The sequence below is a fragment of the Mirounga leonina genome, unplaced genomic scaffold (genome assembly GCF_011800145.1).
Source record: "Mirounga leonina isolate KUSES-001 unplaced genomic scaffold, KU_Mleo_1.0 Mir_82, whole genome shotgun sequence".
Classification (NCBI taxonomy): Eukaryota; Metazoa; Chordata; class Mammalia; order Carnivora; family Phocidae; genus Mirounga; species Mirounga leonina.
Window position 1 is genome coordinate 38,625,119 of NW_023270825.1, and position 14,821 is coordinate 38,639,939.

Genomic DNA, 14,821 nt, shown 5'->3' on the forward strand with positions numbered 1-14,821 from the left:
AGACATACAAATGGCCAACAGATACATGAAAAGATGCTCAAAATCACTAATCATCAGGAAAATGCAAATCAAAACCACAATAAGATATCATCTTACACTTGTAAGAATGGCTAAAATCAAAAAAGAAAGAGATAACAAGTGTTGGCAAAGATGCAGAGAAAAAGGAACCCTCGTCCACTGTTGGTGGGAATGTAAATTAATATAGTATCTGTGGAAGACAATATGGAGGTTCTTCAAAAAAGTAAAGGTGGAAATACCATATGATCCAGTAATTCCACTACTGGGTATTTACCAAAGAAAACAAAAACACTAATTCAAAATATATATGCACCCCTATGTTTACTGCAGCATCATTTACAATAGCCAAGATACGGAAGCAACTCACATGCCCGTCAATAAAGGAATGAATAGAGAAGATGTGGTGTATACACACACACACACACAATGGAATATTAGACAGAAAAAAAGGTGAGATCTTGGCATTTGCAACAACATGGACGGACCTGGAAGGTATTACACTAAGTAAAATAAGCCAGAGAGAAAAAGTCAAATAGCTCCTAGACTTTTGGATTATAGAAGCTTATAAGAATTGAAAAGTAATATTGGGAGACCAACATAGGGTTACCTATTTTGTTGAGTAAGGCATCAAACATACTCTAAAGACCAATCTGATCCATTATTTCATTTTTATCTCCTCAAAAGGCCAAAGGATTTCAGAACATCAACTTATCATAATCACTGTTAAAAACCCAGGCTCACCTACATATGTAGAAAAAACAAAAGCAATCATCAATGCTATTATATGCAATTTTAAAACTCTAGGAGAAATGAGAGAAACCGAGAAACAATAGTCCTCTAGCTACTTCTCCAGCTTTTTTACCACAAAGTAGAAAAGAAAATAGTAATGGTGGTAAACCAGGGAATCTGGCTAACATGCAATGGAAGGCATTTCCCATAAATTCCACTCTGGCCCCAACACAAAACAAAGAAGGAGGCTCAAAACTAGCAACTGCCCTTAGAAAGTCAACTGTGATCCATTTGTTAATGGAGTGTGATTCTGCTATCTTTGCCAATCACTCACAATTTACTCCTTATATTTAACAGGTCATCTACTGAGCCACCAAACCCAATAATCTTTTACAACCTCTACCATCCTCAGTATCTATGCCCACTTAACAATACTGATCACTTATTTTTCCTTAGGCACTTTCTTCTCTTGACTAATTTAATACATTCTCCTGATCTGTCTCCTACTACTCCAACTACTCCTTCCTGTTTCCATCTCTGGCTCTTCTTAGTCTCTAAGTAATCTGTATGATTCTGGCTTTTGCCCTCTTTCCTTCCCTCTCTATTCCTTGGGCGATTTCATCACTTCCCATAGTTTCAACCAAATAAATGCCAGGAAAAGCTGACACTATCTCAAAGTACATTTCAGAAAGCCAAACACATAATTATCTCCAAACCTGTTCCTCCTTGTAAAACCTTTATCTGTTACGATTCTCATGCTAAGACACCAAGATTTAACACCTGATTCATCTGACCCACTCTCCTTTACATTCTACAAGCAGCAGTAACCAAATCCTACAGATTGTACCATCAAAACCTCTTTAAAGCTGTCCTTATTCTCAAAGTGCCCTGACAATATACCATGCCAGATCGTATTTCTCCCCAGACCATTTATAATAATCTCTGATTTAACTTCCTATCTCCAGAATCTTTGCATCTGACCCTACACTCTAACGCAATCCATAATATACAATGCTGTCACACTAATATTTCTGAAGCACACCTCTAATGACCTTGCACCTCTACCATCCTATAGTCCTCTCATCCCTTCTGCCTTTCCTCCTTTTACTAGAAAAAAAAATCAAACACTTTTAGAATTCAGAACCCTTCACAATCCGGCTATAACTATTTTTCTCTCTCCTTTTTCTCTCTTGGAAGTAGACGGTCTGCATTTCCCAACTGTCCCATACATTTCCTGTTCCAGTTCCTTTGATCACACCGTTCTGCCTAGAATGCCTGATCCCCATTCTTACTACTGAAATTATACCCAATCTTTAAATGTCTACCCAAAAACTACCTTTTCTATGAAGTTCTCCCTGACTTCCCTAACTGGAAAGAATTTCCTTCTCTTATGTTGAAAACATTATTTACAGCTCATATAAAAATCTCTTTCTACTTCATATAATATGTATACACATACACAGTGTTCTTTACTTACACTTTATCTTGCACTCAAAGACCATATTTTATATAATCTCTGTATCATCCAGACATAAGGAAAGGAAAAAAGAAATTCAATGATTATCTATTCGGTTCCCAACACTATGGGGCTATAAGCATACAAAGAATTTCCTATTTTCAAAGGCTAAAGATCTCTCATTAAGGAGATCACCCCTAAACACATAAACTCAAGTAATAATACAGGACACTATAAGATCAAGTGACAATAAGGAAGAACTAAAAGTATCCTTGCTTCATGCATTAAATAATATCTAGCACTGTGCTAGCTGTTGAAGAAGTATTTATTAAAGGAATAAACTGTCCTTTTAATGGAATCAGCTACCAATTAACCCTACTAAAACAAAGTTCTGATTATGTCATTCAGTCACTCAGTTCACTCATTGCTCCTGCATCCACAATGCCTTGAAAAGGGAAAATCCAATCTTATCTCTTACAATGCTTTTCCCCTCTCTACTCTGTGAGTTCTGCAGATTCCTCAGAGCCTCTTCAAGAACCAATGGAAAGACTAAGCCATTCCAACCAGAGAGGCTTTGCTTCATTTGCTTGCTTGAAGTGATCCCTTCAAAATTTTGCTTGAAGAATACACTCTACATACACTGTGTGTGTATCAAGTATCTACGAAGTACATATGACAGGCACTATGTCCAGCATCTGGTCTAATGATATCACTTAATCCTCCCAATAACCTTCTGAGATAGGTACTTCTATTATTCACTTTAAAGATAAGGTTTAAAGACATTAAATAACTACATCCAAGTTATACAACCAGTAAATGTTGTAACTAGGATTTTAACATAGGCTATCTGATTCCAAAGCCTGAACTTTTATCTACAACACTAGTTGTATTGTTTCTCTCAATGCCTGAAAAACACTGGTAGCACAGTTCAGCTCTTCCTCTGCACCTATACAGGCTCCGCACTTTCCTACCATACTTGTGATCATACTGCTCCCAGAGAACCCATATCTTAGTACCAACCTCAACCCAGAACTGTGGATGTCCATATCTGGCCCACCTTTCTATATGCAGCTTAATCACCAGCTCTTTCTTTATAACTCACTTTGCAGGTACAATCTCTCCATCCCTGAGTGCCCACAATACATTGCTAATAACATACTGGTGGCACTTATCCACTTTCTACCCTATAAAATTATTTTCAATGTACATATCTATTTGACCTAATAGAGTGTTCACTGAGGGCAGATTGTAGGTCTGATTCATCTTTATCACTTCCAACACTTCAATAAAATATTTCCAGTACATACCCATTAAAATGACCAAAATCCAATACACTGACAACACCAAATGCTGACATGGATATGGAGGAACAAGAACTCTCATTCATTGCAGCAGCAATGCAAAATGACACAATACTCTGGGAGACAGTTTATTTCTTACAAAATTAAACATACTCTCACCATTTTATCCAACAGTCACACTGCTTCGTATTAATCCAAAGGAACTGAAAACTATGTCCACACAAAAACCTGTACACAAATGTTTACAGCAGCTTTGTTCATAATTGCCAAAGCATGGAAGCAACCAAGATGTCCTTCAATAGGTTAATGGATAAATTGTGGTACATCCAGACAGTGAAATTTTATTCAGCACTAAAACAAAATGAGCTATCAAATCATGAAAAGACAAGGAGGAACCATAAATGCATATTATTGCTAAGTCAAAGAAGCCAATTTGAGAAGGCTAATACTATATGATTCCAACTACATTACAATCTTAAAAAGGTAAATCTACAAAGACAGAAAAAGATCAATGGTTGCCAGAAGTTAGGGGAGGAAGAAGGGACAAATAGGCAGAACACAGATGAATTTTAGGGCAGTGAAACTATTCTGTAAAATATCATAATGGTGGACACATGTCATTATATATTTGTCCAAACCCATAAAATGCACAACATGAAGAGTGAGCTCTCATATAAACTATGGTCTTTGAGCAATAACGATATGTCAATGTAGGCTCATCGATTATAACAAATTTACCTCTCTGGTAGGGGGGATGTTGATAGCAGGGAAGTCTGTGCATGAGTGGGGCAGGTGGTATATGGGAACTCTGTACTTTCCACTTAATTTTGCTATGACTCTAAAACTGCTATAAAAAATAGTCTATTAAAAAAAAAAAAGGAATTTCCCATCTGGTAAGAGTTCAAGAAATACTTGGGAATTACCATAAGAGAGGAAAAAATAAATAAACCAATGCTAATGTTTATTATTACCTTTATAATTACAGATTTAATTAAAATGATCTTTATAATTATAGAACTGAATTCTACAGAATGGCAAAGCAAGCAGATATAAAGTACATGAAAAAAATTATCTTGGTTTCTTTTGGTTATAAATCTGAGAAGTAAAGGTAATCAAATTGATATCCTATACTGAACTCTAACAGAATATTTAGAGCAGTTAAGGAAAACAAAAAGTTTATCAGCAAGCTAGACAGGGTACTACTGATTCAAATTTTCTATTAAGTAGAACCCAGAAATAGGTAAAGTTGAATCCTAAGTGAAATTTATCTGTATACAACTTTCTTTTATGCTCATTAAAAACTTTGTTATCAATTCCAATAAAACTAAAATAACCAATTTATTTCATTTTTTCATTTAGAAAGCCAAGGTAATAGCAATATAATAGATACAAATTTATAATCATAAATAATACAAATTGCTTCCTTTAAAAAGAAAAAAATAGTTTTTTTAAAAAGTAAAGTACTATTTTAAAAACTTTTCAGATGAAGCAAGTCTCATTCATGCCATATGAATCAGGTTGGTATAATAGTCTTGAAGAAAAAAGAATACAAGATAATTTTCTATAACAATCATTTGCCCCTTTATCTGGCTGCTGGTTTAGCTCAGATGTTGACCTGCCTTTAGTCAAGTATTAAAAGGCAACAAAAAACCTATTGTATTTTCTGAAAGATTTAATGTTATTTAAGTACAATTTTGAAGTCTTTTTGACATCCAGAATTTATAATTAAAGCCCTTAGGACTTTCTCACCCTTTCAAAATAAGCATACCCTGAACCAAAAGAATAATCTATTTATTATGAAACTAAGAACAAACCTTTGAGATAATCCCTGTGGCCAAAAGGAACAAGAATTTTTATGTTTAGATTGTCATAACCACAGAAAGGAGCCTATTGTTTATGCTATAAGAAAGTTCATCTTCATGTGTGCCCCTTCTATTGTAATTTTATGCCATTATTATGCCAGTATCTTAAAATTTTTATATTTGTGATGTTGAAAGGATTCAAAATGAAATTTATTTAACCAAATGACCAATCCCCAATTTATAAATCCTCAAACATTGACTCCTTAGCCACCCTACCAACTCTATTCCTCTCACTCTAAGCCTAAACATCTTCAATAGCACCCTTCGACCTTTATTACTGAGTTCAATCTTCTTTTTCTTTTTTTTTAAAGATTTTATTTATTTATTTGACAGAGAGAGACACAGTGAGAGAGGGAACACAAGCAGGGGGAGCAGGAGAGGGAGAAGCAGGCTTCCCGCCAAACAGGGAACCTGATGCAGGGCTCCATCCCAGGACCCCAGGATCATGACCCAAGCAAGCCGAAGGCAGAAGCCCAATGACTGAGCCACCCAGGCGCCCCAAGTTTGATCTTCTTTAAGGTCCTTCAAAATATGGCCCCAATCTACTTCTTCTTCTTTCATCTCCTATTTCCCTAATTAGCACCCCATGTTCTAGACTCAGACTAGTAACTACTCTGAGACTTGCTAGCAAGCACTTTCATGGATCTAAGAGTCAGAAAAACCTATGTTCAAAATTTGGCTCCATTATTTACCAGCAATGTAATCCTGAGTACAATACTTAAGCTCCCTTTACCTCTTCTCAATATGCAAAATAAGGAATAAAAGTGCCTCTCTTAGAGCTGTGAAAATTATTCGAGATAATGTGAATACAGCATAGTCTGGAACTTAACATGTGCCCATTAAATTAACATTTTATACTTTTGATTAACACAGAGATCCAATACAGATATCATATTGAATTAATCATCTTTGAAAGCATGAATAAAACACAAAGTAGATAGCTACTGAAACAAGATTTTAAAAGAAAGTTTTATTTATACCATAACAATTAAAACAATGACACACAACTAAGAGGTGGAGCCACACCCTAACAAAACTTCAAAGAGCTAAAACTAGTCGTTCTCTCATTGCTTCACTCTCCACCCAACAAAACAATAAAAAATACTGCCTGTCCTCCAGCTTTTATTTTCTTGATGAATACTATCCTACTGCTTAAGGTCATCAATTTTAACTCATCCCTGCCTGCTCCTTCTCCCTCACCACCTATATCAAATTAGTCCTTGAATATTCTGTCTAAAACATCCCCTTTATCTATTCCACTCCCCTACTACCTGCTCGAAGCTCTCATTATTTCTCATCCACAACCCCTTAAAAATGTGCCCAGACTCAAGGATCTCCTGTCAATATTCCACATCGCTACCACACTATCCTGCTGGCTCACTATTGACCATAGAATAAAATCTTACCCTGAAAGCCTAGCTTGCAAAGTTCTCATTAACCCAGGTCTAGTCTGTTTCTCAAGCCTCATTTCTAGTAATTCCCCATGTTCTACTTACCTATAACATTACTTGCTCATTCTCCAACATATTCAATACCCTTATATCTCTGTTAATTTTGTCTTTTGCTAGAAATGTTCTTCCATCCTCTTCCCACCTGGTAAACTCCTATTCCATCTTTTAAGGTCAAATTCAAATATGACCTCTTCTCTGATCAAACTATACTTCTATTTCCCAATGTTGAATTAATTGTTTGTTACCTGTATTCCCATAACACTTTACAAATAAATGCCTATACTACTTTGGCATTATATTATAGTTATTAGTTTTTATAATTATTTCCCCCTTTAGAGTCTGTACTTACTGAAGGCAAAGATCATATATGCCCCGCAAGTAAAGTAGTTCACATAGAACAATTAATATCTGCTAAACTGAAGTTCAGAAAATAAACTCTAAGTCGAAGAGGCTAGACCCCAAATTTCATCAATATTTTCAAATACAATCAGAACTGCTCTTTATGCAGCATGATCAAGATTAGTAGCTGATTACTTACAAAAGTCTGTTAAGGGGGGGAAACACACATACACACTGCTTAAATATTTTAACTTAAAACATATATAGTGGGCGCCTGGGTGGCTCAGTTGGTTAAGTGACTGCCTTCAGCTCAGGTCATGATCCCAGGGTCCTGGGATCGAGTCCCCCATCGGGCTCCCAGCTCAGCGGGGAGCCTGCTTCTCCCTCTGACCCTCTCCCCTCTCATGCTGTTTCTCTCCTGCTCACTCTCTAATAAATAAATAAATAATCTTTAAAAAAAAAAAAAAACATATATAGTAAGTACACAGTCATTCTCTAACTTAATGACCTATAGCCAATATCTAGTCTTTAATTAGTTTCTTTCGTTGCTTCTTTCTTATATAAACCATACTTGTCATCTATGTTGTTCAGTTTCCATTTTCTAAAGTGGAGTAAGAACTTGAGAAGCAGAATCCTTTAGAAGGTGTGCACTTTTTTTCCCAACCATATAAACTACTTAATTAAATTACATAATTACAAGTATAAATAAATAAGAAGGCCTGGTTACCAATGCAAACAACTCTCAGTATATAAATGAACTGGTGAGAGAAGTACAGAGATGTACTTGTCATCTTCTAATGAACAAGGTTCATCATGTATTCATTATGCTTTGGGCTTCAATCAGTATATTTTATGGAAGGACTGAGAAATGTCAGTTACCCCAATGGATCAATTAAGTGGAGGTAAGTTAAGAAATCTTCGACATAACTGCAACTGAAGACAGTCCTTCATGAATATACATGATAGCAGAATCACTTTCAAATTAAATGCTCCAAGCCACCATTTTCTTATCTGTTAAGGAAAGGACTACATATGGTATAGCTGTAATAGCCAGACTTGCTCTACCTGTCAATCCTGGCTCCTCCTTCTGGACATAAACATGGTCTTACCTATGGGCCCCCAGTTGTTCATATCTTCCAACTAATTCATCCCATAGAAAAAATATGTATGTTTAAAAATAATGGCTCAACCAGAACCTTATTCTAGAATCAAGATCCCCGCCTCCCTTCCCCACCTTCTTTGTCCATCGGTTTCTTTAGATTATCTATCCTACCTGCCTGCTTGGACTTGTAACCATGTATTACACCTTGCTCTCCGACATCTATAATCTCCTTTCTCTTTATTACCTGACCAGACTCTTACCTAATCATATTGCCTTTAGAATAAACATGAGCTGGATTTATTCCTGCTACTATCCAACTGTCTGTCCTATACTTAATATGTATATTCTATAGATCTAATCAGAGTTCTACACTTGCCCAGTTCTTACAGATTTCTTTCAGTTTATCTTCTCAGTCAATATCATAACTTTTCTACTTTGACTTGGCACTCCCAATACTACCACTTTTTCAACTAAAATCCAAGCCACTGATGGTTGCTAAGATTACACATAAAGTGCAATGAATACCATCAGAATGAAAAAACTATGGCCCCAAGGCACTAAATGATCCCAGAAAAAGCTTAAGTTATATTCTGTACATGCTATTTGCTATGACATAATAAATGAACTTAGATATTTTGGAAAAGTTTCCATAACAGTTGAAATAAAAAGATTCTCTGGGTTTTTCTCGGTTAATAAAGAAGTTAAAGGCATTAGAATACTCCATTCCTCAAGAGTTTAAATTTTCTAAAAATTTTCCATATATAAACCTTCCTCTAAAGAATGATCAGTCTGTGGGCGCCTGGGTGGCTCAGTTGGTTAAGCAACTGCCTTCGGCTCAGGTCATGATCCTGGAGTCCCTGGATCGAGTCCCGCATCGGGCTCCCTGCTCGGCGAGGAGCCTGCTTCTCCCTCTAACCCTCCCCCCTCTCATGTACTCTCTCTCTCTCATTCTCGCTCTCTCAAATAAATAAATAAATCTTTAAAAAAAAAAAAAGAATGATCAGTCTGTTATATTCATACTTTAAATATGAAATAACATAAGCACAGCTTGGCTATCAAGTTTGAGAGAAGAATAAAAAAGATGATTTAATTCTCTAAGTCTCATTCTTATTTCAGTCTGTAATTTTTGTCTCATTTCCAAACCTGTATTGAGGAATAATAATTATGGCAGCTATAAAAAAACATTAATTTTTTTAATTGATGTGTAACAACTTCCAGGCTTTTTAACATCTCTGAAATCTTATTTAAGAAAGCAAAAATAATTCTTTCTAGGCTCCTGGGTGGCTCAGTTGGTTAAGTGACTGCCTTCAGCTCAGGTCATGATCCCAGGGTCCTGGGATCGAGTCCCACATCGGTCTCCCTGCTTGGCGGGGAGCCTGCTTCTCTCTCTGCCTCTGCCTGCCACTCCCCCTGTTTGTGCTCTTTCTCTCTGTCAAATAAAGAAATAAAAAAATCTTAAAAAAAAATTAATAATTCTTTCTTTTGATGAACATTTCCTTTTGACTAATCACAAAAGAAAGAAAAGGAGCTAAGATTACCCTAACCTCTGAGTCTAGAATAATACTAAATAAAAGAATGCCACTTCAATAGTCAACTGCTTCAAACTATTTTCAAACTACTATATGCACAGAGACATAAATGATAAACAACATATGGCTTTAGTCACCATAGGCAGATAATAGAAATCCTATTTTTAAAAAATCTGTGTACCTTTTCCTTGTGTTGACTCTAATACCTCCTCAACATATAGATAATATATACAGATACAGTCTTTCTTCCCAGCTATAAACTGATACTACTGTGGCGGCTGGGTGCCTCAGTTGGTTAAGTGTCTGCCTTTGGTTCCAGTCATGATCTCGGGGTCCTGGGATCAAGCTCTGTGTCAGACTCTCTGCTCAGCAGGGAGCCTGCTTCTCCTCTGTCTCTGCCACTCCCCTGCTTGTGCGCTCTCTCTCTCTCTTTCTCAAATAAATAAATAAAATCTTGGGGGAAAAAAAAACAGTGATACCATTTTCCCTGAGACAAAATGTTTATTACTTAAGTATGTCCTTTACTTAAGTATGGCTTCAATTTAACAAACATGATTCCAGTACAACAGAAAGTAAATAGATAAAACATCAGCTATCACAATAAAACTTGTTAGAGATTTTATATGAGATGTTTATCTTTTAGGCATCTAAAAGATAAAAGCATACAGGGTAGCACACCAAAAGTACAAGCATCAAAAAACATACCAATTTCTTCCACTTCTTCCAGGAAATCATTATATTCTCTTAGACTAGGAAAGTCTTCTTCTCTTTTATTGTATCTTTAATAGAAGAAAAAATTCAACATATTACATATCTCTTGCTTCCAATATTATCTAAGTGGTTTGTTTCTTCTTACATATTTTATTCATGATACATAGAAAAGCACTGCTTATTACTTACTGCGTAAAACACTGTTTTCTTGACACCACGTTTGTAATTAGACCAAGAATGTTGTTCTTAAATTCTTATGATTACAGAGAAGGAACAGAATTAAGAGAGAATGATAAAATATGTTAAATCCTTCTAAAACTTAAGGAAAAGAAAGAAATTAGGAGCCTGATTTACTTCTTATAAATAGATTTGCTAATTTTCAGAAAGCTAAAAATTAATTCAAAAAACACCTTCCAATTTTTCATGACAATTATAATCTAAAGAATACCAGATCAGGAAATTCTATAAATATTGTAATGTCCCTGTGAAGAATTAGAAAACTACAAGGGATCAATTTAAAAAAAATTAATATAAAAGAGACTATCTAGGGCGCCTGGGTGGCTCAGTCGGTTAAGTGCCTGCCTTTGGCTCAAGTCATGATCCCAGGACCCTGAGATTGAGCCCCGCATCAGGCTCCCTACTGGGTGGGGAGTCTGCTTCTCCCTCTACCTCACTGCCTGCTTGTGCTCTCTTTCTCTCTCTCAGCTCTCACTCATGCTCTTGCTCTCTCTCAAATAAATAAATAAAATATTTTTAAAAAAATAAAATAAAAGAGACTATCTCCCAGAAGCAATACAAGTAATAAAAGAGCAGCCTGGGACATTGATAAAGTAACACAGGTTAAGTACCTAGAAAGATGCTGCTAAAACACTGGTGACCTAGGGGGCACCTGGGTGCATAGTCATTTGAGGGTCCAACTCTTGCTTTCAGCGCAGGTCATAATCTCAGGGTTATGAGATCAAGCCCCACATCAGGCTCTGTGCTGAGCATGGAGTCTGCTTGAGAGTCTTTCTTCCTCTCCCTGCCCCTCCCACTTCTGCATTCACTCTTTCTCTCTCTCTCTCTCTCTCTAAAATAAATAAACAAATCTTTAAAACACTGGTGACCTAGGTTGAAACATATACCACCAAAAAATATAATAATAATAATACATTAAGTTTTATATTAATTTGTTAAACTTCAAAAACAATAAGGTCACTTTTAATAAAAGGACAGATAAAATAAAACCCAAAACTATTCACAAACAGTAAAAACTAGGGGCACCTAGGTGGCTCAGTCAGTTAAGCGTCTGCCTTTGGCTCAGGTCATGATCCTGGGATCCTGGGATCCTGAGATAAAGCCCGCATCGGGCTCCCTGCTCAGCGAGGAGTCTGCTTCTCCCTTTCCCTCTGCCCCTCTCCCTGCTTGTGTGCTCTCTCTCTCATTCTCTCTCTCAAATAAATAATCTTAAAAAAAAGAGAGAGTAAAAATGAAATTATAAATGAAAAAGATAATATTAAAAATAAATATATTGGGCACCTGGATGGCTCAGTTGGTTAAGCGACTGCCTTTGGCTCAGGTCATGATCCTGGAGTCCCTGGATCGAGTCCCGCATCGGGCTCCCTGCTCAGCGGGGGGTCTGCTTCTCCCTCTGACCCTCCCCCCTCTCATGTACTCTCTCTCTCTCATTCTCGCTCTCTCAAATAAATAAATAGATCTTTAAAAAAATAAAATAAAATAAAAATAAATATATTATGTACACACACAGATATATATGAAAATAAATTATAGCTAACACATTATTTTCTCTAGCACACTTCAAATCTCAACTTAAATGATACCTTCACAGGCCCCACCTGATATCAGTGATCCACACCAACACTCAGTCACTAACTTCGTAATATTCTTCTCAATTTATAACCATACAGTTGTTTAGTTTGCCTGTTTTATTATCTATCTCCATGCTATTCTATACTACTATACTGTAAGCCTTATAAGGGCAAGGTTCATAGCTATTTCACTCATTTCATACCTAATGCCTAATATGAATAACACAGCATTCACACACAGTAGGTACTCAATATGTATTTAAGTAAATTATAAAATAAATAGTAAATAAATTGTAAAGCTATCAAACAAAATGATCTACTCTTCTCTAACAAAGGCTAGATAACTATTCTTCAAGTACTTAATTTCTGTTGAACAAATGCATAGACGAATTTGTGCATTTATTCACTTGCCAAACTATCTATATTTCCATCAGTAAATAATTATAGCAATTATTGAAATAATACTTAAAGTCCTCTTTGTATACTGAATCATTCAAACAATAATAGTTACATTTTTAGGACTTTTTTCCGAATCTCAACCTCCTTGTCCACAGTAGGATCTTCAAAGAGTTGTACCCTGAAGTTGCTCTTTCTAAGTGGAGTGCCACACTCAGGACAGTTTCCAGCTCCTCTCATAAACAGTAAATCCACACAACTTTCACACCTGTAAGGAGAAAATACAAGGTAAACTTAAGCCAATACTCAAATCCACAACAATTTGTATATAGTTTACCCTTTTTTTGTTGTTTTGGTGGTTTTTTGTTTGGGTGCGTTTTTCTGGCAGGGGAGCAGAGATAGGAAAATTAATCATTGCTACTTGAAAATCTCACACACACAAAAAAACTTTTAGATATTTATTTTCATTTGGAGCTTACATTTTAGACATAGGTACCCCAAGGGATACCAGTTTCACTTTACAAATTAAACAAATTTACAAATTAAAAGAAATTGTGTTGGGGGCTAGGCAGATTCAGAGGTAGCAGGATAGGGAAAAGTCAAAGAGGCATGTAAAAGAATGATCTATGGTCACCTCCATTCTCAGTCTAGTAACACTCTTAGATCTAGGCAAGAGAAGCCTCCTCCAAAGGCCTACACTTTAAAGCACTCTGCAAGAAGATGTGGTCCATATATACAATGAATATTACTCAGCCATCAGAAAAGATGAATACCCAACTTTTACATCAACATGGATGGGATTGGAGGAGATTAGGCTAAGTGAAATAAGTCAAGCAGAGAAAGTCAATTATCATATGGTTTCACTTATTTGTGGAACATAAGGAATAGCATGGAGGACATTAGGAGAAGGAAGGGAAAAATGGGGGGGGGGATTGGAGGGAGAGATGAACCATGAGAGACTCTGGACTCTGAGAAACAAACAGGGTTTTAGAGGGGAGGTGGGAGGGGGGGATTGGTTAGCCCGGTGATGGGTATTAAGGAGGGCACGTACTGCATGGAGCACAGGGTGTTATACGAAAACAATGGATCGTGGATCACCACATCAAAAACCAATGATATATTGTATGGTGACAAACATAAAAAAATAAATAATAATAATAATAATAATAATAATAATAAAGTACTCTGCAAATCACAATCACTAAAACAAAGACTTTTTTTCTCTTTCAGCCTTATAAGATAGAAGTTGTTTTTTTGTTGTTGTTGTTGTTTTGTTTTTGGGGTGTTTTTTTTTGAAAGTTCAGTAAGCAATTGAACAAATAGAAATTACAAGTGATAGTTGAAAGAGGTCTTCTCCACCCCTGCCCCACCCCAGGCCAAAGGAGAAGGAACTGATGGTACCCCAGTATCTATGGAGAAAGCAGAAAAATCACCACAGCTTCTGCCCTGAGAAATCACAGAAGGAATGGTTCCTCATAAAAGCTTTAATCAGTTAAAGTTGGCTGCCCCAAATCTACCAGGACTGCCTAGGAAAGCCATATTTCCCAGATACCTGCATTCCCTCCTTTCTTCTTGGGAAGTACAATTTGGGGAAGAGTTTAGAATCTCCTGGAAGTCTGGAGTTGGAAAAACAAGGACCTAAAGAGGTCAACCTCTCTATACTGGATTCCTAGGAACCTGAGAAGATCAGTTCACACTGTTTTTGATGGGTCCAGGCACCACTCAACCATCCTTGCCCTGTCCCAAGATATCCATGCTACTAATTACACTAATAAAGTAGAAAGGCTGGCTATAAGAAAACAACAGTTTCTTTAGCCTCTGGGTCTTGAGGATGCAGCCCTGGGAAGTAAGTGGACAGCATGGGAACTCAAGACTGTGCCAAGGGTGTAGCTTGGTTCTTAACCAATATTTAAACATTTTGATATACAGTCCTCTAGTTGCAATCTTGCCCAACTCCACATACATTAGGGCTATACCAGCCCTAATCACTTCTTTCTTAGCATTATCTGAAACTATTTTTTTAAAGATTTTATTTATTTATTTATTCATGAGAAACAGAGAGGCAGAGGGAGAAGCAGGCTTCCCGCAGAGCAGGGAGTCCAACAGGGGACTCGATCCC

The 14,821-nt window shown here is 36.5% G+C and overlaps 1 protein-coding gene across 4 annotated transcripts in view; it reads right to left on the reverse strand.

Moving 5' to 3' along the window:
- The window catches only part of MNAT1 (MNAT1 component of CDK activating kinase), a 201,635-nt gene that overhangs the window by 134,983 nt on the left and 51,831 nt on the right, over window positions 1-14,821 (reverse strand). For all 4 annotated transcript variants that reach the window (XM_034993191.1, XM_034993192.1, XM_034993193.1 and 1 more), the window contains 2 exons: window positions 12,818-12,970; window positions 10,493-10,566 (listed from right to left, as the gene is read on the reverse strand). In XM_034993191.1, the coding sequence (XP_034849082.1) occupies window positions 10,493-10,566; window positions 12,818-12,970 (227 nt within the window). The remainder of the gene's footprint in view (window positions 1-10,492; window positions 10,567-12,817; window positions 12,971-14,821) is intronic.